General features: G+C 66.7%; 1 protein-coding gene across 2 annotated transcripts in view; it reads right to left on the bottom strand.

Annotated features, from left to right (window-relative positions):
• Positions 1-602: 602 nt before the first annotated feature.
• AGO2 (argonaute RISC catalytic component 2) overlaps positions 603-23689 on the bottom strand; it is a 55439-nt gene continuing 32352 nt past the window's right edge. The window contains exons 3-19 of one of the 2 annotated variants that reach the window (XM_036031451.1): positions 23238-23358; positions 20422-20603; positions 19662-19798; positions 18923-19057; positions 18112-18199; positions 16959-17106; positions 16262-16381; positions 15951-16073; positions 14522-14655; positions 12540-12724; positions 11197-11356; positions 8733-8823; positions 7415-7609; positions 6822-6956; positions 3576-3677; positions 1632-1762; positions 603-1405 (exon numbers count right to left, since the gene is read on the bottom strand). In XM_036031451.1, the coding sequence (XP_035887344.1) occupies positions 1297-1405; positions 1632-1762; positions 3576-3677; positions 6822-6956; positions 7415-7609; positions 8733-8823; positions 11197-11356; positions 12540-12724; positions 14522-14655; positions 15951-16073; positions 16262-16381; positions 16959-17106; positions 18112-18199; positions 18923-19057; positions 19662-19798; positions 20422-20603; positions 23238-23358 (2296 nt within the window). In that variant the 3' untranslated portion in view covers positions 603-1296. Of the gene's footprint in view, positions 1406-1631; positions 1832-3575; positions 3678-6821; positions 6957-7414; positions 7610-8732; positions 8824-11196; positions 11357-12539; positions 12725-14521; positions 14656-15950; positions 16074-16261; positions 16382-16958; positions 17107-18111; positions 18200-18922; positions 19058-19661; positions 19799-20421; positions 20604-23237; positions 23359-23689 lie in introns of both variants that reach the window. The other variant, XM_028533883.2, reaches the window with a different exon arrangement.

Genomic DNA, 23689 nt, shown 5'->3' on the forward strand with positions numbered 1-23689 from the left:
GCCCTGCGTCCGGGCCGGAAGGCAGATCCCAGAGGGGTCAGGCCCTGGCGCTGGCTTCCACCCGCTGTCCTCCGGAGGACGGGGCTCTCTCTGTCTCGGCGCTCTGCCCCGAGGGCCCCGCCACTGAGAAGCAGACACGGAGAGGTGCGCTCGGGCGCTCGGACTCGCGGACTCCCTTCCCGGGGGGAGAATGCATACATTCCATTTGTGCTTAATCGGCCGAGTGGGCACGGGCCGGGAGGCGGGCGGGGCGGCGGGCGGCCGCTGGCGACAGTCTACACCCCCGCGCTTCGGCACGGAGACCCACGAGGGGCCGTCCAGTCTCCAGGCTCCGACACGCTCCGGATGCGCTGCTACACAGATCACGAGAAGCACCCCACAGTCCACACAATGAGAAACGGCGTCTAGCTATCACATTAATACTGCAAACCAGATATATATATTTCTTCTCTGACATCACAGACACAACAGTGAAGAAGGATTGTACTGTATTCATCACCACAGACCCGTATTCCTTAGAAACTTTGGAAAATAAACGTCACAGTCCTCAAGGACAAATCTTATGATTAGACTGTCGGCATATTGTCTTTTTTCTTTTTTTTTTTTTAAATAAATTTTTATTAAAATGGCACTTGTCTGCCAATCTCGCTGGACCTAGAAATGTTGTAAACGCACGTGACCGCCGCGCCCCGTGCCTTCCCTCGAGCCCAGTGAGAGGCGGGCGGGCGGGCGGGCCGAGGTGCCGCCGCGCCCGGCGCAGCCCCTGCCCCTGGGCGCGGAGGAGCTGGCGCGAGCCGCGTCGGGAGCGCACCGGCGTCCCCGAGAAAGAGACTCTCGTGACGACGCCGCACCGGTCAAGGCTTTAAAACCACAATCGAGTTTGCGCTGCTTTCCCTCTCAGAGAACATTCACAGCTAGTTTGAGACCATCAATTTCATAGAGAATCGTGTTAAAAACAAGTAAATCGAATGACCAAATAAATTAAAATGTTTTAAAGCCCTGAGTTCATAGACTGCTTTTGGGAGATCTGTAGGGGACGTGGAGTTCTGCGTGAATGAGCAGCTCACAGATTTTGGCAAACCACACTTCCTACGACACGGGCCTCACACAGGTCTGCAGTTCAAATCCAAGTGTGGGGTCGGGGGCAGAAGGCATTCTGGGAGGTGGAGGGTCTGTGAAAGTCAATGCCGTCTCGCGTCGGATGCTGGCTGTCCCAGAAGGGCTGGGCGTCGGTTGGTCTGAGTGTAGCTGGTCTCGTGTGAGTCCGACTGGGCCCACGGTCGTAAACACGGCACGTCAAGCAAAGTACATGGTGCGCAGTGTGTCCTGATGGACCTGGACCGCCTTGGCCAGCGCCTGGTGGTCCCGCCCGTTACTCTGCCCGGAGGTATGGCTTCCTTCAGCGCTGCGGGGACAGGGACACAGAGAGTGCAGCCTCGCATGCGGCACGAGGCAGCCCCCCGGTGACGGGTCAGGGCCGCGCACCAGGCACCTGCTCACGGGCGGCGGCGGAGCCCCACTGGCTCCGGCCACCGCAACCCCGCGGCTCCCCGCTCTGGAGAAGCGGCTGCCCGTGCCAGTCTCAGAGACGCCCCTGCCGCAACCTCCAGCCAGAGAGGCCTGCCACTCACCTGTCATGCTCTTTATCCACCAGGTGGTACCTGGCCCGGAAGGCCACCAGGTGTGCGTAGTATGCTGGCGCGGGGATGGACACGGAGCGCGTGCAACGCACGTAGGTGTGACACAGCTGGTAGGTGAGAATCTGCAGCTCATCGGAAGAGAAACGATTGTCATCCCAAAGCACGTGATAGTGGGAAGGCCTGCTTGTTCCCTAAAAGCAGATGAGAGGGTCAGAGAGGCGTGTGGAACTCACCTGCAGGCGGGCACGCCGACGCTCGGGCCGTGCCTCGGCCGCACCCCGGGGATGCGGGGGCGGCCAGCGACAGACAGACAGACAGACAGACATTCACGTCATCACACACCGTTGTCAGAAGGCACTGGACCACGCATCGCACCGCCCCACACGTAAACACCACAGACCACACCCCCGTCGGCGCGGAGAAGAGCCACGGGAAGAGCCGCCAGAGGATCTTCCTCTGCGCGTGGCCGGTGCGTGTCGGGTCCCCCACGGGGCTGTACTCGCAGGAGAGAAAAGCCCTCCTGATGAAAGTCCCGCGTGAACCACACTTCTTAAGGGGTCAGGGGGCTGGCACACGCGTGCCGTTTTACGTAGTCTGGGGCCTCGCCGGCCTCCCCGGCACGGACCACCAGTGGTGCAGCCACCGCACCACGAGGCCCAAGCCCGCCTCCCTGCCAGTCCCGCCAGACACCGCCGGCCCAGCCGCCGCTGCCCGCTCCACGCCTGTGCCGGGTGCCGGGACAGAGGCTTCTGTCCTCGCTTCACGGCGGCCCCGGGGGGCGTCCTACTCTGCCACCTCACGGGTGGCTGTCACAGGCCGTGAGCAGTGGGGGACGCTGTGCAAGGGGCTGCTGGGGCCCCAGTGCTGACGGCAGGGCAGGCCCTCCTGAGGCCTGTGTGCGCCCCGGCGGCACTCAACTATCTCAGCAGAGAAAGGGCCCCTCCGGAAGGGTGGAAGGGCCCGGGCAGAGGACACAGGGCCAGAGGCTCAGCCGTTCGGCAAGCCCGAGGGGCCCCACCGGCGGGGGCTGTACCCCAGGGGCTGGCCAGGGAAGAACCAGCCACGGCGAGGGCAGAACCCGAGCCTCCGCCGGGCGGCCCCATCCAGAGAGGGGCCTGGGCACAGAGGATGGGAGCCTGGGGCGGGTGGCGGCACTGAGAGATGACAGGGAAGACCCTGGGGTGTCACTCCAGGGTGGAAGGGCCAAGTTCACAGTGCACGCTCATTTTCTGGGCTCACACCATCCGGGGAGGGACCCGGGAGTCCTCACGTGCCCCCCGAGACCCAAACCCCTGCATGAGGAAGCTCTGGGGCAGGACTCGCACCCAGCTCCAAGCCCCCTGCCCCCCGGTCCCAGGGGTGCAGCCCACCACGGTGGCAGTGCTCCCTCGGAGCAGCCCTCGGCCCGCGGGGGTCTCTTCGCTGGGAGAGACCGGGAGAGCCCCGAGGAGCTGACGAGCCCGAGCGCCCTTCCCAGGCGTCTGGCACGGTGCGAGGCGGATGCAGGGCGGGCCCCTGCCAGGGGTGGGGGGCCAAGTCCATGCGGAGTCGGCCCCTCTGCCGCTCACTGCCCTCCCCATATTTCCTGAGACCTCTGTTGCTCGCGCACTGTGAGGCCAACTTCCGTCCAGCTCCCTAAGCACCAGCCACATAGGGGCACCCTTGCCCCACTCGTGCCTGGACGCTGCTCCCGCTGCCCAGACCTCATCTTGTCTGAAGTGCAGCCCCCCAGCAACCCCGTGGGGCCTTTGTCCCCAGCAGTGGGCCCTTCCGCGCCTCCATCCACTGTTAGCCACCTGACCACGGGCTGCAGCCCCGCCCACGGAGCCCCGAGCCCCCGGGAGCACCGGGCCTGCGGCTCACGCTCCCCGTGGGCCTGCTGTAGACGCCATCACGGGGACGCCGAGACGCCCACAGCGGACCCCCCGGCCTTACCTGGATGCCGGCGTGACTGCACAGGTAGAAGTCGAACTCGGTCGGATGGGTGATCTTCGTGTCCACAGTGGTGCCCGCCGGAATGTTCCCGCTCTTCCCGACCTTCAGCGACACACGAGCCATCAGAGGGCAGAGTGAGTGAGCGGCCCCCCGCCCCCCCGACGCGGGGCCTGCACCCCCAGGCTGCCGGGGCCGAAGCCTTCGACCCGCCGATGCTCTCACTCAACGCTACAGCACTGAGACCACCTGGTCAGACGAAGCCTGACCACCACCAGCCGCCGAAACAACCCGACTCGGAGCGTGCACTGTGGCCGGAGAGACGCAGCTGCTGGGACCACGGCGGCAGGCCCCGCCCCCACCCCGCCACCCCGGCCGGGCTGCACACCCCCGCAAACGTGCACGACAGAGGCCCCGCGGAGCCCTCTGCGCCTCCAGACGCACTTCCACCCCGCCCACCCCGCCCACCCCTTCAGCTCGTTCAGAGAAAAGCATCGGAAAGCATCGGCCACGCTTCCCTTCCCCGCTGCTGGGTTCGAGCCACCGTTCAGACGTCACCCCCACACAGGCCTGTGTCTTCGCTGCGCTCGCGCCCCCGTCGGCCCCCACCGTGCGGCTCCGCAGCGTGAACACCGCACCCGGGGCTGGGCTGGCCGGTCCTCGTGGTCTTCCCATGACCCCGAAGACACGGCTCTCACTTTCACCGACAGCTTCGTGGACCTGGGCGTCTGAGTATGTCCGCCATCTCCCGCGTGGTATGACGCGAACTGTCCCCAGTCAGGGTCTCGGCTGCATCGCCGACAACTTCAACCGGCCCCCCCCCCCCCCGAGGAGCATCCTCCAGCGAGGAGCCTCCAGCACGAGACTCCGCAGCCACTTCTGACACGTGCGGTCAGTCCCAGCGCCTTCTCCACACACGGAACAAATCCTTTTTCGCTTTTCAGCTGCATTTTCACTTTTCTTGAAATAATAAAGCATAACATGCCCAAAATGTGGTGTATTTCCTTTCTTCTTCGATATTAAAGCGGCCACACAAAAACTCACCAATTTTTGTCTTTTAATGCTATCTGATGGGACGGCTGTCACAACGCAACCTAACGAAACTGTCCCGAATGACGTTCAAGACAACCAAGTGCTACCGGGAGCCACTGTACGGGAGAAACCACGCAGACTTTGGCCCGCCCGGCACCAGAAGCACTCGGCCTGCCGGCCTTGCTCGGCCCATCGCCGGTCTGAGACGGAGCCGTCGGGCGGGACGCCGGCACGGGGCACGCCCCACGGCCGCTCCTGCAGGCGGACAGCCAGACAAGGGCCTTGCTGTCAGACACCAGGACGCGAGGGCCCCCCCAGCACAGACCTCCAGACCCCCCAGACCGGTCACCGGTCCGCACTTCCGTCAAAAGCAGGAGGGTCCTCCTCACAGTGATGCGTCTCCCTGTGGCCAAGCACCATGCCCTGTGCCCCGAGGGCTCACCTGGGTGTGCCCCCCGCCCCCAGCATCCTTAAGGGGGTCAGAGTGGCTGGACCTTGGCACAGCACCCGCGTCCTCACCACGTGGCCGGTAAAACCCGCCTCTGGAACTCTCTGGGCTCACGTCTAACGTAAGCCAAGTCGTCCCCCCCTCCCCCCACACTCTGGGCGAAGTTCTGACCTCCAGTTCGGGAAAGCCTGCCTGTGGGACTCGGGCCTGACGGGTCCTAACCCTCCTGTACGTCCTGGGCGGTAGTCACAGCCCTGCGAACAACTGTATCCACTCCTTTTAAGTTCTCCCAGGCATCAGCGTCAAGTCGGCAACATCCCACCATGCCTTAAACAAGTGAAACGGCTGCAGCTAGAGTTTCCTTTTTGACCCTAACATTGTTACAGCTGGTGTTCCAGCTGCGCCTCGCTGGGCTTATCTTCAGAGGTGCTTGCGTCACGTTCCCACGTTATCATCCGCTGTCCCGGGGGGGGGGGGGCTTGCGGGCGGAGGAGGGGCGGAGGGAGGCCCCGGTACACAGCAGCTGCGCGGCTCTCCTGGGCCCGGGCGGCCGTCTCTGACTCCCATCCCGCCCGCACCTGCAGGCTCACCCCCGCGCTGGTCCGCAGGCACTGCTGTAGCCGCACCGCCGAAAGTGGGATCCGAAACTCTCGTTTTTGTTCCATTCTACTCTGTAATTTTTACCCTTTATGTGTTTAACGCACGCACTACTTAGACATGAATTTAAAGCTTTCGTTAAGCTCCTCTTCTACTGTTAATTTAGAACGGAACTGTATTATTTATCGGAACCTGCGCTTTGTAAAACACCGAGGTTTGGAGACCGCACCCTCTTTTGCCACCTGGCATGAAGCTGACGTCCCGAAGCCCCCACGTGACCTCAGCTGTTCCGGGCAGGACCCCTCCTCCTCGGTCTGGCCGGTCCGGGCTGCTCTTCCACTGCCCACGGAGCCCGCTTCCCCCGGGAGAACCAGGACACGCCCCTGGGGCGGGGGCCTCCCGGAGCCCCCCAGAATGCTGCTCCTGCTCACGTGCTCGCCCTGTATGCGCCTCCAGTCCCGGTGCGGGGGACGCCCACGCTCACGGCCGAGGCGTCTCCCCGGCAGACCATGCCCGGGACGGTGGCTGAGCCTCTTCTTCACCGGGACCCACCGTCCACTCTGCGTCTTCCGTCCAGACGGCCAGCCCGCCCTGCGCTGTGTCCCCAGAGTGGTGCCAGAAGCCTGTCGTGACATGCCGCCCTCGGCACTGCGAGGCCCCCACTCGCACCTGGCCCTGCGGGGCCGCTTCCTGTTGTCCACGTCCCTCCCTCAGGGAGGGTCGCCTCCGGGGGGGCAGACCGCTCGAGGCTCCGCGGTGCTGGGGGCAGCGTGGACTGGACCGTGGTCACCCTGTTGGGAGCGAGGAGTGCTCCCCCACCCGAGGATCCCGCCTTCCTCCCCCGGGGAGGGAGGTCCCCTGCGGTCACAACGCTGGCCTCGTGTCTCCTGGACAGCCCCCCTTCCGGCTGCGCCCCGGACCCCGCCTGAGCCGGGCCTCCCGAGGCCCCCAGCTCACTCCACGCTCTCTTCACGCGCGTGGTCGCCCGCCGCCTGGTTCTTTCTCCGCCCCTCCGCTCCCCGGCCGTTTCTTTCTCGGACCGATGACACCTCCCGCCTGGTCTCGCCCCCCAGGCCTGCGGGGTTTCCAGGTCCCTCCCCAAGGCCCGACAGGCCGGGTCCCCACACGGCCCCTTGGAGGACAGGCCCCCCGGCGCCCGGCGGCAGACGCACCCGCTCGTTCTTGTCCGTGCAGAAGAGCCGCGTGTGGTGCCTCTTCTGCACCACGATGAACGTGATCCCCGGCTGGTAGTCCTTCTCCAGCTTGATGCACGCCTCGCGGATGGCCAGCAGCTCGTGGTGCAGCACCTGCGGGGGCGGGGGGGGCACGCTCAGGGCCACTGCCGCCTCGACCGTGTGGGCCCATAAAGACACAGGCACTGGACACAGACGCTCGGGGCCCGGTCCTCCCAAGCCCGTCGCTGCACCCGCAGGAGGGCGTGAGCGGCGCCCAGGCTCCGTGCTCAAGCGCTGAAACCAGGCGGTGACGCGCAAGAACCCCTGGCGAGGCACAGAGGGTCCCCCACGGCCCCCACGCAGCAGCCACGAGGCACCACGTGGACGCACCCGGGAACATGTCGCTCCAGCGGCCAGTTTCTGTCCCCAGCCTCTCCCTCACAGCTCTGCAGGGCTCGGGCCCAGCCCCGCCGCACCCCTGCCTGCGCCCCCTGCCCCGCCGCCGACCCGCCTCCCCTACTCCGCTGAGACCCCGAGGCGGATAGACCACAGGCCCTCCGAGGGCAGAGGAAGAAGCCGGAGGTGCCCACCTGCTGGAACTGCCCTTCGGACACGCCGTCGCGGTAGAAGATGATGCGGGTGGGCTTGAAGCGCGTGGACTTGTAGAACTGGATGAGCAGCTCGCGCACCATGGCGGCCAGGTCCTGGATGATCTCCTGGCGGTGCTGCTGCACCCGCACCGTGGCGCAGTAGCGGTTGGGGTGGGCGTCCATGCTGCCCACGACCTGTTGGGCAGGAGGCGAGCCGGTGAGGAGCCCCGAGAGGCCTGAGCTCTGGTGGGGGTGCTCTTTGCTGCCTCTCTGGCACAAGGCGCTCAGCTGCCCAGACTGCCTTGGGGGAGGGGCGGGGAGGAGGGAACCAACGGAGTCCTTGCGAGGTCAGGGCTGGCGTGGTGACACACGCAGCCCAGGGCCTGGCACGGAGGCGGTGCTCACGCCGACGCTATCTGACGCGCCTGGAAGGGGGTAGGGGTGGGACGCATGAGCTACCCTGGGCTAAAAAAATTAAAAAACAACCCTAACAGCTGGTTTCAGACAAATGACGAATAAATGGGCAGTTCCCCAAACGTCACACAGGAAGTCCCCCGGGATGTTGGGGACCCGTAACCTCAGATCTGGGGGTCCCTCTCCAGCCTCTTGTCCTCGGCCGCACAGCGCGGGGTCTCCCTCAGCGAGGACTCTGAGGGGGCAGCCGTGCCCTCAGCCTCCCACAGCAGCACCCACTGCGCCTGCACACGCCCCCCCAGCCCTCAGGAACCAGGGGCCACAGCCACACCGTGCTGCCTGCAGCCCCGAGGGCAGGGGTAGACGGCCCGGTGACTGTCACCTGTAATCGAGGCTGCCCCCCGCCCTGAAAGTCACAAAGGCAGGAGGAGGGAAAGGGCTTCAGTTCTAGCCCGTGCACACACCTGTCCCAAAGACAGCGAGTCACCTTAGGGCGCCTGAAAAGGGGCTGGGACAGGAAAGAGGGACTCGAGCCCCCGCCCGTCCACTCCTCTCACCCTCAGCCTCTCGCGATGGACGCAGGCGCCTGCAGAGGGGCGGGGAGGCCGCCAGCCCTCCCAGGAGCCTGGCGTGGGGACGGGTGTGGTTTGGGTCAGGATTCTGGGGACAGCGCCAGCTCACGTGTCCCTTACTCCTCTCAGATGTGCGTACCCGCCTGCCGTGTCCCCGAAACACCTATTTTCCAGGGAACTCTGCTCCCACCAGCTGCTATTTCGAAAACCGCTCTGCTCTTCAGGAGTGGGCTCTACCACCATATGGCTGCAGTGGGCCCGGGGCCCCCCCCACGGGCGGCTCGGGGAGGGACACCCCCCTGCAGGGCCCAGAGGAAGGCGTGGACACTCACAGCGGCAATGGAAGGCTTCTTCCCGTCCCCAGCGGGGGGGTGGGTGACATCGGCCCCCAGGAAGATGACGGGCTGCTGGAACACCGGCGGCCTGCGGGGGAAGCACGGGTCAGCGGCCACTGTCAGGCCCTTACAGGCTGGCCTCCTCGGTCAGGACGCATGCAGAGGGCCCTCAGGCAACCAGCTGCTTCGGGAGCACCCAGTGGGGAGGGGGTGGGGGCTGTGGGCCGGGCCGAGGCGCCCAGGGTGCCCTCGGCACGCGCTCGTGCGTTCCCGGAACGACTACGTTAAAGAAACTGCCCACCGTCTGCTCCTCCCCCTTGAACTCATGGTCTCCGCCCTCCAGGGCGGCAGCCCCCCTGCTCTCTACCTAGAGGCACAGTGACACCTCAAGTCCTGACCCCCAAAACGGCAAACGCCCCAGCAGGGAAGCACGGCAGGCCCCCAGCAGCCGACGGCCCCCAGCAGCCATGGCCCCGTGGAGGCCCGCCCGCAGCGGCCAGGCCGGGGCTCTCCAGCCAGCCGCAGGCGCCCCCGGTGCCCCCGGTGCAGGGGGAGGCTCTCGCAGGTCAGCTGCGTTCCAGGGCCTGCCCGCCCCCACCCCGAACGGGAGCTGCAGTCAGTGACAGGGTTGCCGCCCTCCCGGCCCCGACCAGAAGCACGGGGCGCTCCCAGCCCAGGAGGGGAGGGGACGCGCCAACGGGAGCCTCATCTCCCCGGGACTCCGGCCGGCAGCACTCACAAGGAGCCCCCGGCTCGTCGGGAACCCCTGCCCCAGCTGAGGCTGGGCGGGTGGCGTGGGGGGAAAGGGGCGTGTTTCAGGGGTGCACCCCATGTCTGCCCACAAACGTGGGCAGGCTCCCGCTTCCGCCCCCAGCATGGCTCCAGCCACCCGGTGGCTCTGGGCGTCCCTGGGGGACATCTGAAGGCCGCCCCCTGCCGAAGCACAGGACTCGCAGCGGCTGGGCACCCCTGCGCTGCCGCCGGCCTCCCCGCCCACACAGAGGGGACAGGGCGGGGACAGGGCCTGCAGCCGCACTGCCCGCCCGGCCTCAGGCGCCGGGGGCTGCAGGGGCCCTCCAAGGACCCGCCACAGCCTCTCTCTAAGCTGTGAGGGCCCGCACCACCCTCGCTCTCCACCAATGACGGGGTCCTCGCGACAGTGAGGAGCGTGCTGGCGCCCAGGGCCCTGCCTCCCACCTGCTGCTCCCTCCCCCGACGCTGCATCACCCCCCGCAGCACCCACAGCAGCCCTGACTCGCAGCCTCGCCAGGCAAACCAGGCCCGCCCTGGGCCGCCCACTCAGCACCTGCAGCAGAGCTCCCGGAGTGGGCGGAGCCACTCACAGCGTCCCCCTGCTCTGGGGCCCCTGCCTAAGGCGCACACTGCCATGGCAACCAGACTCCTCTCTGCAAGGTCACAGTGGACCTGCGTGTCCTTGCCCAGCCTGGTCCAGCCCCAGGACAAACCTGTGTTGGGGTCCAGGCGCCTCCCTCCCTTTCAGCTCCACTGCCAGCTCCTCACCTCTGTGACCTTTGCCCCCAGCCCCCCATCCTTCCTGTCTACACCCTCCTGGGACCCCCGCCCTCTATGCCAGGACGCCTAAACCTGCATCCCCGACACCAGACCGGCTCCCCTCGTGCCCACTGGCCCCCTCGGAGGCCGATGGAGCCCCCAGGGCTTGCTCCGGCGTGAGCACTGCTCCCTCTCTCCACAGGCCTGGGGGGGGGGGGGGCCAGGACCCACCCTGAGCCTCCCTTTTCCTCACAGCCCACACCCAGCTGCTCTCTCTCCTGGGGCAGTTCAGGAATGATCCTGGGGCAACTCCTGGTCCCCGCTGGGCCTGGAGCCAGCGGCCTGCGGGAGCAAGGTCGGAGGACCACACCCGCACTGGTGACTGCATCCAGTGGCCGCATCCCGGCCGAGGGCGCCCTGTGGCCCTCAGCCTGCAGCCCCCCGGCAGGCTCCCCTCGCAGAGCCTGGCGCGGCCCCGTGTCTGGAGCACGATGATCTCAGCGCACCCATGAGCTTGCCCCCCCGAGTCGCCTTCCAGCCCCACAGCAAGGGAACCCTGGCCCTACCCCGACCCCCGGCGCAGCCGCACTCGACATGTCTGCCGGCCGCTCGCCAGGGTCCCTGCTCTCACCGTCACGGCCCCAACTCCCGGCCCCAACTCCCGGCCCGAGGCCGGCACTCAGCAGACCCGGAACTGTTGGCGGGGCGAAGGGTGCGTCCAGCTCACCGCCCGTGCTCCTCGGGGCCTGCTTCAGGCCCGGGGACCGAGTAAGCCCGACAAGCCCTGGTGCCGGAGCCGCCGCCCGGGGTCCATCCAGGCTGCTGGACTCCGAGTCCTTTCTGCACGGCCGCACCGCCTCCCGACACGCCCCAGGGCCTCCCTGCGGGGACGGGGACAGGGAGAGGGACCGGGACAGGGACGGTGCGCCCGGGGCGGGGCCGGCCTCACCTGCCCTGGGGCAGCAGGATGTTGTTCACGCCGCCCAGCTTGACGTTGATCTTCAGGCAGAGGTTGGACAGCGTCTGCGGCGTGGTCCGCTGCACGTTCTTCATCTGCACGCACTGCGTGGCCATGCCCAGCACCGTGTCCCCCACGCGCTTCACCTCGGCTGCGGGTACAGGGGGCACAGGCGACACTAGCACCCCGTCCGGCTGCCCGGCCACCTCGGGGGCCTGCGTGGAGTACCCCCACCGCCGAGTTTCTGCCCCCACTCCCATGGCCAACCCTGGGAGAGTGTGGGCCTGGCAGCTGGGGAGGGGGTGATGGCAGTTATAACCTACGGGTTCAAGCTCTAGCCCCCGCACAGCCCATCTGCCCTGTCCGTGGAAGCCCCGCTCCCCAGTCAGGGTGGCCAGGCCAGCGTGGCTGACCCCCCGCCCCGTGCAGGACCGATGGCCCTGCCAGGGGCCCACTGCGGGGCCCAGGGTCTGGCACTCCTGGGGAGGAGCGCAGCCGTCCACCACAGCACCCAGGGCGACGAGCAAGCGCTTGGAGTTAAACATAAACGCCCTGGAAGCCCGTTCACCCTCGGCCCGCGCCAGCCTGACACCAAAGAGCAGGCCCAGCCCATGGCCTCCGTCTCTGGATCCTTTCTCGGAACAGCTGGGCTGCTGCTCCCAGGCTGTCCCGGAGACCAGGGCTCCCAGGAGCCGCAGGGCGGGACACGGACAGGGCCCTCTTTCCTGCTGTATTTGGAACGTGGCCGGGAGGGGAAGCAGGGTGTCTCCGAGTCCACACCCTACGATGCCGAGGTGGGGCTGGCTGGGGGAGCATCCGCTCGCCACTCTCTCAGCTCCGCCCCACGGCGCCCACCAGCTGGGAGCCCACATCTCCAACAGGCCTCAGTGACCACCGTCCTCCCCGTCATCACCTGTCTCTCTGCCTCTCCCGGGGGCAGCCGAGACGGAGGGCCTGGGCTGTCCCCCCGGCAGTAAATTCGGGCTGGACGAGTGCACCACTGCCTTCCCGGGACACAAAGGACTCCGAGGAACCCCCAGAGAAGCCTGAGTGGGGCAGCATGATTACAAACGGAGGGCCAGGTCACGCAGCCGGCGCTGGCCCCGGGGGCCCCCTTGTATGCAGTGCGTGACGGTGCCCGCCCACACCCCGTCCACCCTGGACGTGCGGGCGTCCAGGAGCCGTGGCCCCGGACAAGACCGGCGGGGCGGCCCGAGCGCCTGCTCGGCCGACACTGGAAGCCCCCGGCCTCTCTCCGCACACAGCTGCGTCCGGACAGAGCACCCCCTCCACGGGGCATGGACGCGGGGGCTCGGGCGGCCGCGGAGGCCTACCGTAGACCGGGGTCTTGCCGGGCAGGATGACCACCACCAGCTGCAGGCCGGTGTAGGTGTTCTTCAGGTGCCGGAACATGGGCTCCACGCTGTCCGCGCCCTGCGCGTACTTGCAGAAGCACGGCTGGCCCTGGATCGGCATCCCGGCGTCCCTCGAGATCTTCCTGAGCTGCTCCGTGAAGGACCTGAGGGAGGGGGTTGCCGCACCCTGAGCACGCCCCGACCCGAGGGTCCAGGCCGGCCGGGCCCCGAGGACAGGGCGCCACGCTCACGGGCCCAGACCCACTCCGTTCCGACGGCGGTCGGAGGCTTGGCGGGCCAAGCCTCGCCGACACGCCAACTCGTGAAAAACCGGTGTGTGGGCAGACCCTGCGTGCGGGCCACTGGACAGGCCCTCGTGGCCATTCCGCCACCAGACAACGGAAGACTTCAGACAGTGCCCGCGTTGACGTCCCGGCGGTGACCCTCCCGGGACTCGGTGACGACACGCCACCTCCTCACGGGCCTGCCCAGACTCCTCCGTCCAGACACACGCACACACTCACGCTACCAACGCCGAGCAGCCGGAGGGACGCCCTTACTCTCGTGTGTACAACTGGGACATGTGGGTGACGTAACCGTGGAGACCACGGGACAGCGGAGCTGGAGCGGCACCAGCAGTGGCTGCCAGCAGGCCCGCGAAGCCAGGGCAAGTGGGGGGACAGCTCGGAGGCCTCTATTTTAAGCTCCAGAGTAAAAATAACGCCGCCTTCCACAGTGATGGTGAGGACACGCCGGGCCAGCCCAGCCAGGTGGCGTGCAGCCTGCCACGTGCCAGTGCCCCACAGCGACGTGTGGGCGTGCACCGCACTCACGGCTCCTTGCTCGCCGAGGCACCACCCGGCTCCAGGAAACAGCGAATGCAGAGCTGGAGACAGACTCAGGGGTCGGGGGTCCAGGGTCCAGATGTGGAGCTGGGCATGGCTTCCCGAGCCCCCCTGTGCTGCCCGCTGGCCCCGGGGCTGCAGGGACCCAGGAGCACCTCCAGGGGACAGCTGCTGGCCCTCCACGTCGGCTCTCGAGAACGTCCCAGAGCCGCGGGTTTTCAGGAACCCCCTGCTGAATTGCTTGAGGCTACGCTTCCCTGGCTTCTCCTTTCCCTCCTGGCTCCGCCCGAGGAAGGCGGGAGCCAAAGCTCTCCTCTCCCTGCCGGTTTGCCTGGCGCAGACGCACATGTGTCAGCCCTGTGGTGTGTGCGGCGCTGCCTTTGAAGGTCCCCCCCCCCCCCCCCCCCCCCGGCCTGGGCCCGAGGGCTGCCTGGCGGGTCGGCCCCTCCCGTGGGCTCCTGGGCTTGGCGGGGACACGCTGCTCCAGGACACCTGGCCAAGGCTGTGCTCTCTGGACGGTGGCTTCTCGCTGCTTCCCTGGTCCCGGAAGTAAGGAGACGCTGCCCACCCCCATCTCTGAACATCTCTTCCTCACTCTGGCTCCAGCCTCTCCTGCTCACCGACTCACAGGAATGCGTCGCCCCCACGGCTCTTTTTTTTTTTAAGGATCTTATTTATTTATTTTTAGAGAGAGGGGAAGAAAGGAGAAAGAAAGAGAAAGAAGCATCGATGTGTGGTTGCCTCTCACACGCCCCCCTACTGGGGACCTGGCCCAAAACTCAGGCCTGTGCCCTGACTGGGAATTGAACCGGCGACCCTTTGGTCCACAGGATGGCACTCAATCCACTGAGCCACACCAGCTAGAGCTCCAGTATTCTTAAAAATAAGCTTTGTTCCCTGAGCCCAACTTTCCCTTTGTCTCTAATTTTTACACCCGTTCTCATCTGCCGTCTTGTTTCTTTCCTCTCCAACAAGAGCTCCAAGGAGAAGCGCCGTGGAGGGGCCCACGCTGCTGGCCACCACTCCGGGCCGGGAAGGGGGCCAGCGCCGCCACCCGAGCCGAGCCCAGGCCGCCCCTCCCACCCACGCAAGCCGGCCCGCCCGCGGAGGCCTTACTTCAGGTGCACCTCCGTGCACTGGCGCTGGGGCGCGAAGCAGGCGATGGCCCACACCTTGATCTCGATGCCCGTGTGGAACTGCTTGTTCCGCATGTCCCAGACGCCCTGGACCGGGGTGGCGATCGCCTTGTTCTGCAAAGGGCACGGCGAGCCGAGTGAGACGACGTGGGGCCCGGGCCTCCGCCACTGCCCACACTGCTGTTGGCCCCCCGACCAGACAGTGGCTCCTGAGCCTGGGAACCGAGCCCCGGGGTGGCCCCCACTCCTGACTGCCTGGCTCTGCAGGGGGCCCGCTGGCGGCAGGAGGGTGGGCAGGTGGATGGAAGGAGAGAAGAGGTAGATGGAGCACAGGCGGATGGACAGGCGGGTGGAGGGCGGACATATGGACCCCCGCCCAACGCCAAGGCTGGAGACACCCAGACCCAGGAACGCAACAGGGAGGAGGGGCGCGCTCCAGACCACACCCATGGGACCGTCTCTCCAGGACCACTGGGGGCCCCGGGAGGAGGCACTGCGTGACAGAGCGGGGCGCAGAGCATACTCAATACGCTATCTGCGGAGGGAGAGACCACAACGTGACTCATCCCCAGGCGATTTTGCAGAGGAGAAAAACAACACCAATTGCTTCCGGGGGAGCAACTGTGAGCTGAGAAAAAGTAAGACTTATTCCTGGAATTCCTCTGTACCTTCTGAACTTCAGGACATTTTTAAAAGCCTTACATCTTAAAATACGAAGGGAAACAAGCCCACAGACAGGACGGAACCCTGCTGGGGGTCCCGAGGACTGGTGCTCCCGAGCAGACACCCCCGGGGTGAAAAGGGGCACAACTGGGGTTCCTCCACGTTTGTTCACGGGTGTGCCAGCCGGTGGCCTTGGACGCCGAGGCCGCCCGCCTGAGATGCTGCGCCCGGCATCCTGGGGGGGATGGGGGGAGCAGCCAGGAGGTGGGAGGAGGGCCCTCTCGCAGCGGCTCGCAGGGGCCAGGACACCTCGGATCACACACCAAAGGAGGCTCAAGGGCCAGCAGGCAAAACAACCACCCAGGCCGCCGAACGGCTGCCCGCTCGCCCCCAAACACCTCGGGGGCAAAGCCGCACCCCAGGAGAGCCTCCGGAAAGTGACGCCTCCCTGGCAGGGTGCCCGTCACACAGAGAACAGCATTCTTAACCTTCTCACTGGTTAGTAAGGGTTGCCTTTGGGAAGGGAAAGGTTAATTCTGGAAACCTCACGAAAGGCCTGAGGACACTGAGGCCTCCGTGAAGCCCCCCAGGGCTCCGGCTCGGGCTCGAGCAGAAGCAGAACAGGCCTGGGCCCCAGTCTGCAGCCCCGGGGTGGTTCCAACCCGACGGGGCCGCACGCACTGCTCCGCGGTCAGCGTGCAGCCACCCCCAAACGCCCTCAGCACCCTCGCCCGGCCAGCACGCACCCGGCCCCCGTAGAGGATGGAGGGAGGCTGCAGGACCCGCCCCGTCACGTCCGTCATCTCGTCTTTGACCATGATTCCGAACTCCCGGACGTAGGGGTCCGTGTTGAAACTCGCGCTCCTCATCTGGAAAAGGGGAGGCAGGAAGGGCCGGGTGAGAGGCGTCCGGGCGTCCTCGCAGAGGCCAGCGTTCCTGGAAACGAGCTCTGCCCCCCCGTCCCAGCGCCCGGGGCTCCTGGCCGTGGGCGCCCTGCTCCGACGGGCTCCTTGAGGGAGCCCCGCCCCCAGACTGGCCTCGGCCGCGAGACACTCACCAGTTTGCTGATCTCTTCCTGCCGATCGGGCGCCGACCTGGCAGTCGCTCGGATCATGGTTGAGGTCTGATTGTCGGTCAGCTTCTTTATGCATCTCTGTCCGGCCACGATGTTACAGACCTACAGGGAAGGCCACCAGTGCGGCGTCAGCGCCAGGGCTGGGGCGGGGCGCCGGCTCTGCCCGGGGTCCAGGCAGACCCCGGCGGTTCCCAGGACGCGAGCGAATGGCACACCCGCACACGCCGCTCAGTGGCCAGGTGGCCAGCAGCAGGACCCCCACGTACTCGAGACCCCGAATGGGAGCCGCACGGGTGGAGTGCAGCTTCCGAGACCACCCCGTGGGCCCCGCGTCCTCAGAGCGTGGGGACACAGAGCTGCCTACCCCCGGAAAGGAAGCCCACCCGCGGACCACAGCAGGGGGAGCCCCACCCGGCCCTCGGTCGGGACTGAGGGCAGCTACCGAGGGCCCTTCTAGCGAGGGCAGAAAGAGTTTATTCTCCCGGCACTCCCTACCCTGCGCCAGGGACCTGCCGGGCACGCGGCGCACACCCTGCATCCACACGCCAGAGGCCCTGGGCCACTGGGGCCGCAGGGAGACTGAGGCGTGACGACCCTGACCCGCCGAGCCCCCGCAGTGGCCGCCTGGCGGTCTGGGGTCCCCGAGCAGCCGCGAGCGCCTCTGCGGGCGGGGACTTGCCTCCAGGGGAAGGTAGGTGTGTTTCTGCTCCTGTCCGACTTGTAAACACGGGAGGTGGGGGTAGCGCAGCACCAGCTTGTGCCTGTCCTTGAAGTACTGGGCCACCGTGCACTCCACCGTCTGCCCGCTCTCCTGCTGCAGCGGGAACCTGCGGACAGAGAGGCCCCGGGCCGTCGGCAGGCGCCCGCGCCGCACACCCAGGGCCGCGCACGTGGGCCCACTCTCAGGCCGGGAGGCTCGGGGCCACAGCCCCTCCCGGGGGACAAACACGACACACCCTCCGGGCCATCTGGAACATTCCCGAGCCCCCGCCTTCCGTTCCCCTCTACAGCTGGGAGACAGAAGGCCACCGCGTGCCTGCGGCGTGCTGCGGGAGCCCAGGCGATGCCCGACAGCCGCCTCGGCCACGGGAGCTCAGGGCAAACGGGGCCAGCCCAGAAAGGGAGGCTGTGGGTTTCCTGGCCGACCCCTCCGAGGGCCACGCGCTCCAAGTGCCGGCCCCGCAGGGCCCCAAACCTCCCAGGACGGGCCAAGGAGAGGGATGGGCAGCTCTGCTGGGGCACCCACAGCCACCCCTGTGGGCGGGCGGAGGCGGGAGGGGCCAGCGCGCAGGGATGGGAGGCCGGGGGCCCTGTGCCCAGGGCAGACCAGGCCTGTTCCACGGATGACCGCAGAACGAACGGGGGAGGGCTCCCTGGGCCCCGGAGACCTCACGGGGGCTCACTTCTCCCCAGGTGGGTGCACACTGCCCAGGGCGGCACCCCGCCCTTGTGGCCAGGCTGGTTACTACCCAGCTTTGGAGACCAAACTGGCAAGTGAGGTCAGGGCAGGGGCACGGCCTAGGACAGGTGGGGGCGGTATCCGGGGACCCCTCCCCCCAGCAGTGTGCACTGGGGACTCCGAGCAAGGAAGACACTTCCTCCTCAGCTGCAATGGTCGGCCACTGGGGAGCCCTCGCCCCGCCCCACCCCACCCTGGAGGGCCCCGTAGTGTTCTGTTAGGTGGCCTGGGGCCCCCTGAGCTGAAGGGGTGGTTCTGGAATCACTTTTCCAGAAGAGTCACTGCTCCCGGGCCAGGGGCCTCAGGCTGACAGCGAGGGTCGGGGGCCGAGAGCTGGGGTTGGGGGTCCCGAGTGTGTGGGGGAGGTGGTTACGTTTGGTGGCTGGCGGGCCGCCGGGTCACGTTGCAGACGCGGTACTTCCTCTTCATCTGCCCACAGTGCGTGATCTCCACCTTCAGACCTGGTGGCACAAGCAGCCGCCTCGGGGTCAGGACCCATCCGGCCCGGGCACCTCCTCCCGGGCCTGCCCATTTCCGTGGGAACCGCCCCCAGGCCCATGCTGGGCACTCCAGAGCACCAGGGAACGGTGCCACGGGGCTGGAACAGGCTCACCCTCGGGGATGCCCTCTGCCCCGGCAAATGCCAAGGCCGCAGTCAGGACACTGCTCTCGGAGAGAAGGGGCCGTGTTGGGCTCGGCCTGGAGGCCGTGCTGGCCACTAGGGCTTTCGGCACCTGCTTCGGCGCTATTTTTAGCAGCCAGTGCTGCCCAGGGCCCCGGACAGAGACAGGTGCAGAGGCCGGGGCCAGGCCGCTGAGCCCGGCCTGCGCTTGCTTGCTGGAGCGGCCCCCAAGCAGCCTGGGTGTGGCCGCGCCGCGGCCTCCAGGGGGAAAGGCAGGCACAGGGCTGCCCTGTCTCCTGAAGGTCAGGAGACACCACTGGCACCCATGCTGTCTCTGCTCTCCGGCCCTGACGTCAAGGACGGGGACATGGGTGGGCCAGCCCCCGCCCTGCAGCCATTCGCTCAGGACAAGGACACTTCTGTGCCCGCACCGTGAGGCAGGCTGGCGCCATCGCTGCGCTGGCCCACCCGACGCGGCTCTGCCCCTCAGACCCACTGCAGGAGTCAGAGCGCCGGCCGGGCCGGGAGGGCAGGGCCATGCAGGCGCTGGGCTGGCACCTACCTTTGATTTCTTTGGTAAACTTGACCCTTTGGGAATCTGTCAGAGGTTTTTGTTGTTCTTCAATACTTTTAAAATCCAAAACTTCACAAACAAACTCGATTACGGGCTGTGCCTTATAAAACGCGGTTGCCGAGACTGGAGGCGGGAAGAGAGGCAGAGAAACGTGACTGGGGCAGCCCAACTGCCGCTCCCACAGCTGGCCATCTGGGGGCGCCTGCGCTCTGCCCTCGTCACCCACTGGGGTGGGTGGGGGGCTCGGGCCTGGCCCCAGGCGGCCCCAAGGGGCTGCTGGAGCCGAAACGCCCTCTGAGGTTTTAAACAAACCCCACATCATGACAACCATAAAGGCTGGATCCCCGGACTCCCTTGGTGCGGGCTCTCAGGGGTTCCCCAGCACCCCCTGGGGGCCAGACTGACACCACACAGGAGAGAGGGGGCCGACCAGACAGGGACAGCCGGATGTCCACTCACCACCCCACACAAAACCGACGCCGCTCCAGGGGACCCCAGCCTCAGCGCCCAGGACCCCGTCAGAGACGCAGGCCCGGCCCCCAGCCCCAGCCCCAGCCCCCGGGCGGGCCCGCAGGTAGCTGCCGCTCCGCCAGAGGACAAGGGCCAGGTGTGCGCGGCAGCTCTGGCTCCAGCACAGGCTGTGCCTAGGCTGGCTCCCCGGTCCCCCCCGGAGGTCTCTGTCCCCCAGCAAGCCCCCCACCCCCCGGGGAGACCGAGCTCCACTTACCGTCGATGTTCAGCATCATTTTCCAGAGGGAAGGGCGGACGGACTGGTGGAAGCCAAACCACACTTCCCGGCCCCCGCCCAGGGGGTTGGAGCAGCCCTCGGACGCGGTGAAGAAGGAGCGGCCCACGGGCGTGTACCTGCGACGAGAGACGCCGCTGAGGCCCAGGCCACTGCCCCGTGTCGGTCCTGGCGCGGCCAGCACAGAGCTGTGGGCCAGTGCGGGGGGTGCTTTCCCTCGAGCCCCCACGTGGTCCCCGAGGCTCTGACGTGTGCCGTGCGTGTGCAAGGAACAGGCGTCCTCGGAGTGAGTGCACACTCGCCATCGGAGGGTCGCCACCCCTTACAGCGGCGCCCACGCTCTGCCCCAGCAGGTCGGTGTGGCCACTTGTGTGAGCAGGGAACCCCACAGGAGGAGGCAGAAGCCGGGAGTGTGCGGGGTTCCCTGCTGTCCTGAAAGGCACCCCCAGTTGGGAAACTCCATCCCCTGCGGATCTGGGACACTGCCCCGCTGGGACTCGCCCCGAGTGTGAAGACAGCGAGACAGGCCACGCTCCCAGCGCCGGGCGGCGACCTTTCTGGGCTGGGCTACAGATTCCAAGGAACTTTTTTTACCATTAAACTGTTTCCCATGTTAGCTCTGCTACTGCTTGCATCCTGGTCACCCAGGTGACCATCGCCACCCGACCTGGCAACCCGCTCTTCCTCATGCAGAGCGCGGGCTCTCCTGGCACTCCGGCCCCCACCCGAGGACGGCCCTCACCTCATGGACGGCAGGTGCCTCATGACGACGTCGAGGGCCTGGATCGTCTCGAAGGGGACGCTGGGCAGCCGCCCCGAAAGTGCATCGTGTAACGCCTGCAGGCTCACGCAGGACACCCACTTGATGGACACCTTGAAGATGCGGTCCTTCCCTTCTCCCGGCAGCGTGACCTCCAGCTCCACCTGCGGGGGCCGGAGCACAGGGCTACACATGCTGCCCCCTGCGGAGGCCTTCCGGCGGGGGGGGGGGGGCGTGTTGCAGGTGGTGGGCCAGCTTCCAGAACACTCCTGGACTAGGGAGACTCGGTCAGTCCTTCACCCGAGCGCACCCCCGAAGCGCACGCACGACCCTCGCGCCCACTGGCACCGTGACGGCGAACACCGGGGCTTCTCCCAGCCAAACAGGCCGCGCCGGTCAGGGCGGCGCCCCTCTGTTTCCAAGCAGGTTCCGAGCCAGCCCCCTCCTGGCCCCACAAGAGGGGGGAGAAGCAGCATGCTTCTGTCAGCCACGGTGTCTCGAGAGACGAGCGCCCGGACCTGCCGGCTTAGGGACGAGGGGCACTCCCGGAGAACGCCCACCGTGTGGGGCACGGAGGCACCGGCTGCAGCGCTGCAGCTGGGACGTGGGCTGAGGGCAGTCCGCCGTCCCTTCGGGCTGCTGGCCAGCGGTGCTGGCCTGTGACCCAGGACACGTCCATCTCCAGACAGTCTGAAGCCCCAGGGCCGGCATTTCTCCTTTTCCGCGGAGAGGCCGCACGACGAAGTGCTTTACCGAGGGAAAGGCGCACAAGGGCAGGAAGGCAGCCCTGGCTGTGAGAGGTGGGCGCAGCAGCAGGGAGGTGCTCCTGCACGCTGCGACCCGGCAGAGCCCGGGCGACCGCAGCTACAGGAGCCCGTGGACGGCAGACGTGGCGGCTTTGGGCAGCTTCCCTAAACGGGCCCCGAAACAGGGCACGAGTGGTGGGATTGAACTTGGGAGGCGCTGGGCACCCACGAGGTGGGTGTTGGGCGATGTGCGGGCGCGGTGCCTGCGGGCATCGGGGCGGTGACGGGGGCGAGGGTGACAGACACGGGCCCCACAGACCCGCGGCAGCAGCCGCTAGGATCGGCCCAGGGCTGCGGGGCCTTGGCCCACCAGCACGATCTGGGGGCTGGACAGGCACGCAGGTCCCTAGAGACCCAGCGACTCGGGACGTGCTCCGGAGGAAGCTCTTCTTGGGGGACACTCGCTTCCGCCCCGCGCGGGGACCTGGGCGGCAGCTTCCACAGTCTCCCTGTGTGACAGTGGTGGCGGCTCGCCCAGGGTGCCACCAGGAGGAATGGCGACGCGAGGACTCGCGTCAGACCTCCTCTCCCTCGGGACCGAGGGGCCGACGTCTGCAGGGACGCGCCTGAGCCCCCACAGCGCCTGGACTCACTCTTCCCCAGAGACCATGCCTGGCCCCCACCCTGGGTGATCATGGACGCGCACAGACGACACGGTGAATACACCCCTTGTGCTTTCCTTCCCCTACAACTTCACACAGAACAAACGTGCAAACCGAACCCAAGACTGTGCCACCAATCAAGTTCAAGCACACAGCACGCTGCTCCGCCAGGGGTGCTTCTCCTGCCCCAGCGGGTGCGGGGTCCTGGCACCCCTCCAGCTGGGACGCCGATCACCCCGGGCCAGGAAGGCGCGGCGCTATCTCCGAGAGCCACCGGGGACCTGCAGCACAGGGCCCTCCTCCCCGCCCGCCCCCTCGGCTGTATCGTCCTCTCCTGTCGGCCCCTCCTCTTATCAGGGCCCGAAACCCTGGGCAGAGCCACCCAGGCTGCCTGCCACCCAGGTGGGCGGAAGGAGCTCAGTCTTTTAACGCTGATCATTAAAATGCAAAAGCCAAACAGGGCAACACCTGAGTGAGCAAACGTGCAGGTTGCTGGACAGCAGGAGAGCAGCCCGGGGCCCTCGGAGGCTCGAAGCCACGTTCCTCCCAGGGGCCTGAGTGTTTAAGTAGCTAATTGTGGCCCTGGCTTCTGCGGTTCGGTGGACTGAGTGCGTGCCTGCAAACCAAAGGATCACAGGTTCGATTCCCAGTCGGGGCATGTGCCTGGGTTGCAGGCCAGGTCCCCAGCAGGGGGCGCATGATAGGCAACCACACATTGATGTCTCTCTCCCTCTCTTTCTCCCTCCCTTTGCCTGCTCTCTAAAAAACAAAATAAACTAATTAATAAAATCTTGAACAAAAAAAGTCCTCTCCTGAGGATTGAGACTTCATTAAAAAAAAAAAAAGAAAAAAAGAAAAAGAAAAGGCAGCTAATTGTCAGGAAGAGCCAGCTTTTCCCTTCTCACTGGGTCACTCAGGTTCCTTTTCTTTAAAGTGTGTGTGAGACGGTTTCCGAGCCACGCCTCTGCTCTCCTGCTCACGAGAAGCCCCCCGACCCCTCCCCGCCTGCGGGGCGCTGTGCCAACAAGCAGCCACTCCTAGGCAGCAACTGGGCTGCTCTCCCCCAGAGCCATGGCGGGAGGAAGACAACAGGGAAGGCGCCCGCAGCGCGGCCAGCACCCCAGGGTGGGCACCCTGTCCGACAGTTACTTCAGGGCCAGCTGCTGGCCTGGTGCCGCCGCCACCATCACACGTGCCCCCACGCTCACGCAGGCCGCTCAGCATCCCGGGGCCCTGCGTGGGCCTCCGGCTCCCACGTAAAAGCCTTGTGGTGTCGAGTCATTCTCAGTGGCTGTTTCTGGATGCCACGGATGGCTACGTGCCCGGGTGGCAGCGCCCCCCGCCCACAGGGTGCGGCACATCAAGGCCGAGCCCGCCTCCGAGGACCCACCTTCTCCCTCCCGATGGGAAGGGGCATGGCCGTGTAGAGGTTCTTCCTTCCGTCGAACACTGGCTTCCGGTCCCCGAAGATCTGTGTTTTAAAGTGCTGGACCATGTGCTCCACAATCTCCCTGGAACGAGAAAGAGTGCGAGCACAGCGTCAGCGAGGCCAGGGCATGGCGTGCAGGGGGCTGCACCCGCCAGGTGCCAGCGTGCGCACCCCGGGGGCATTCTAGTGGCACAGCTGTCTGCACTCTTCGGTGAAGAACCAGATGGGAGCCCTCCGCGGTTCATGCCACTCGCCGAGTCGCCCAGACATTAGAGAACGTCCTCCCCACCAGCCACTGCCAGCGCTGCCCATGGCCCACGGCGGAAGCCCACCGGGATGCGGTGGCCCACCCGTGGCCGCGGCAGGGTGGGAGGAAGGGAGAGGATTGCACTCAAGGACAGACAGCCACCACC

This window comes from Phyllostomus discolor, chromosome 7 (assembly GCF_004126475.2).
Source record: "Phyllostomus discolor isolate MPI-MPIP mPhyDis1 chromosome 7, mPhyDis1.pri.v3, whole genome shotgun sequence".
Taxonomy (NCBI): domain Eukaryota; kingdom Metazoa; phylum Chordata; class Mammalia; order Chiroptera; family Phyllostomidae; genus Phyllostomus; species Phyllostomus discolor.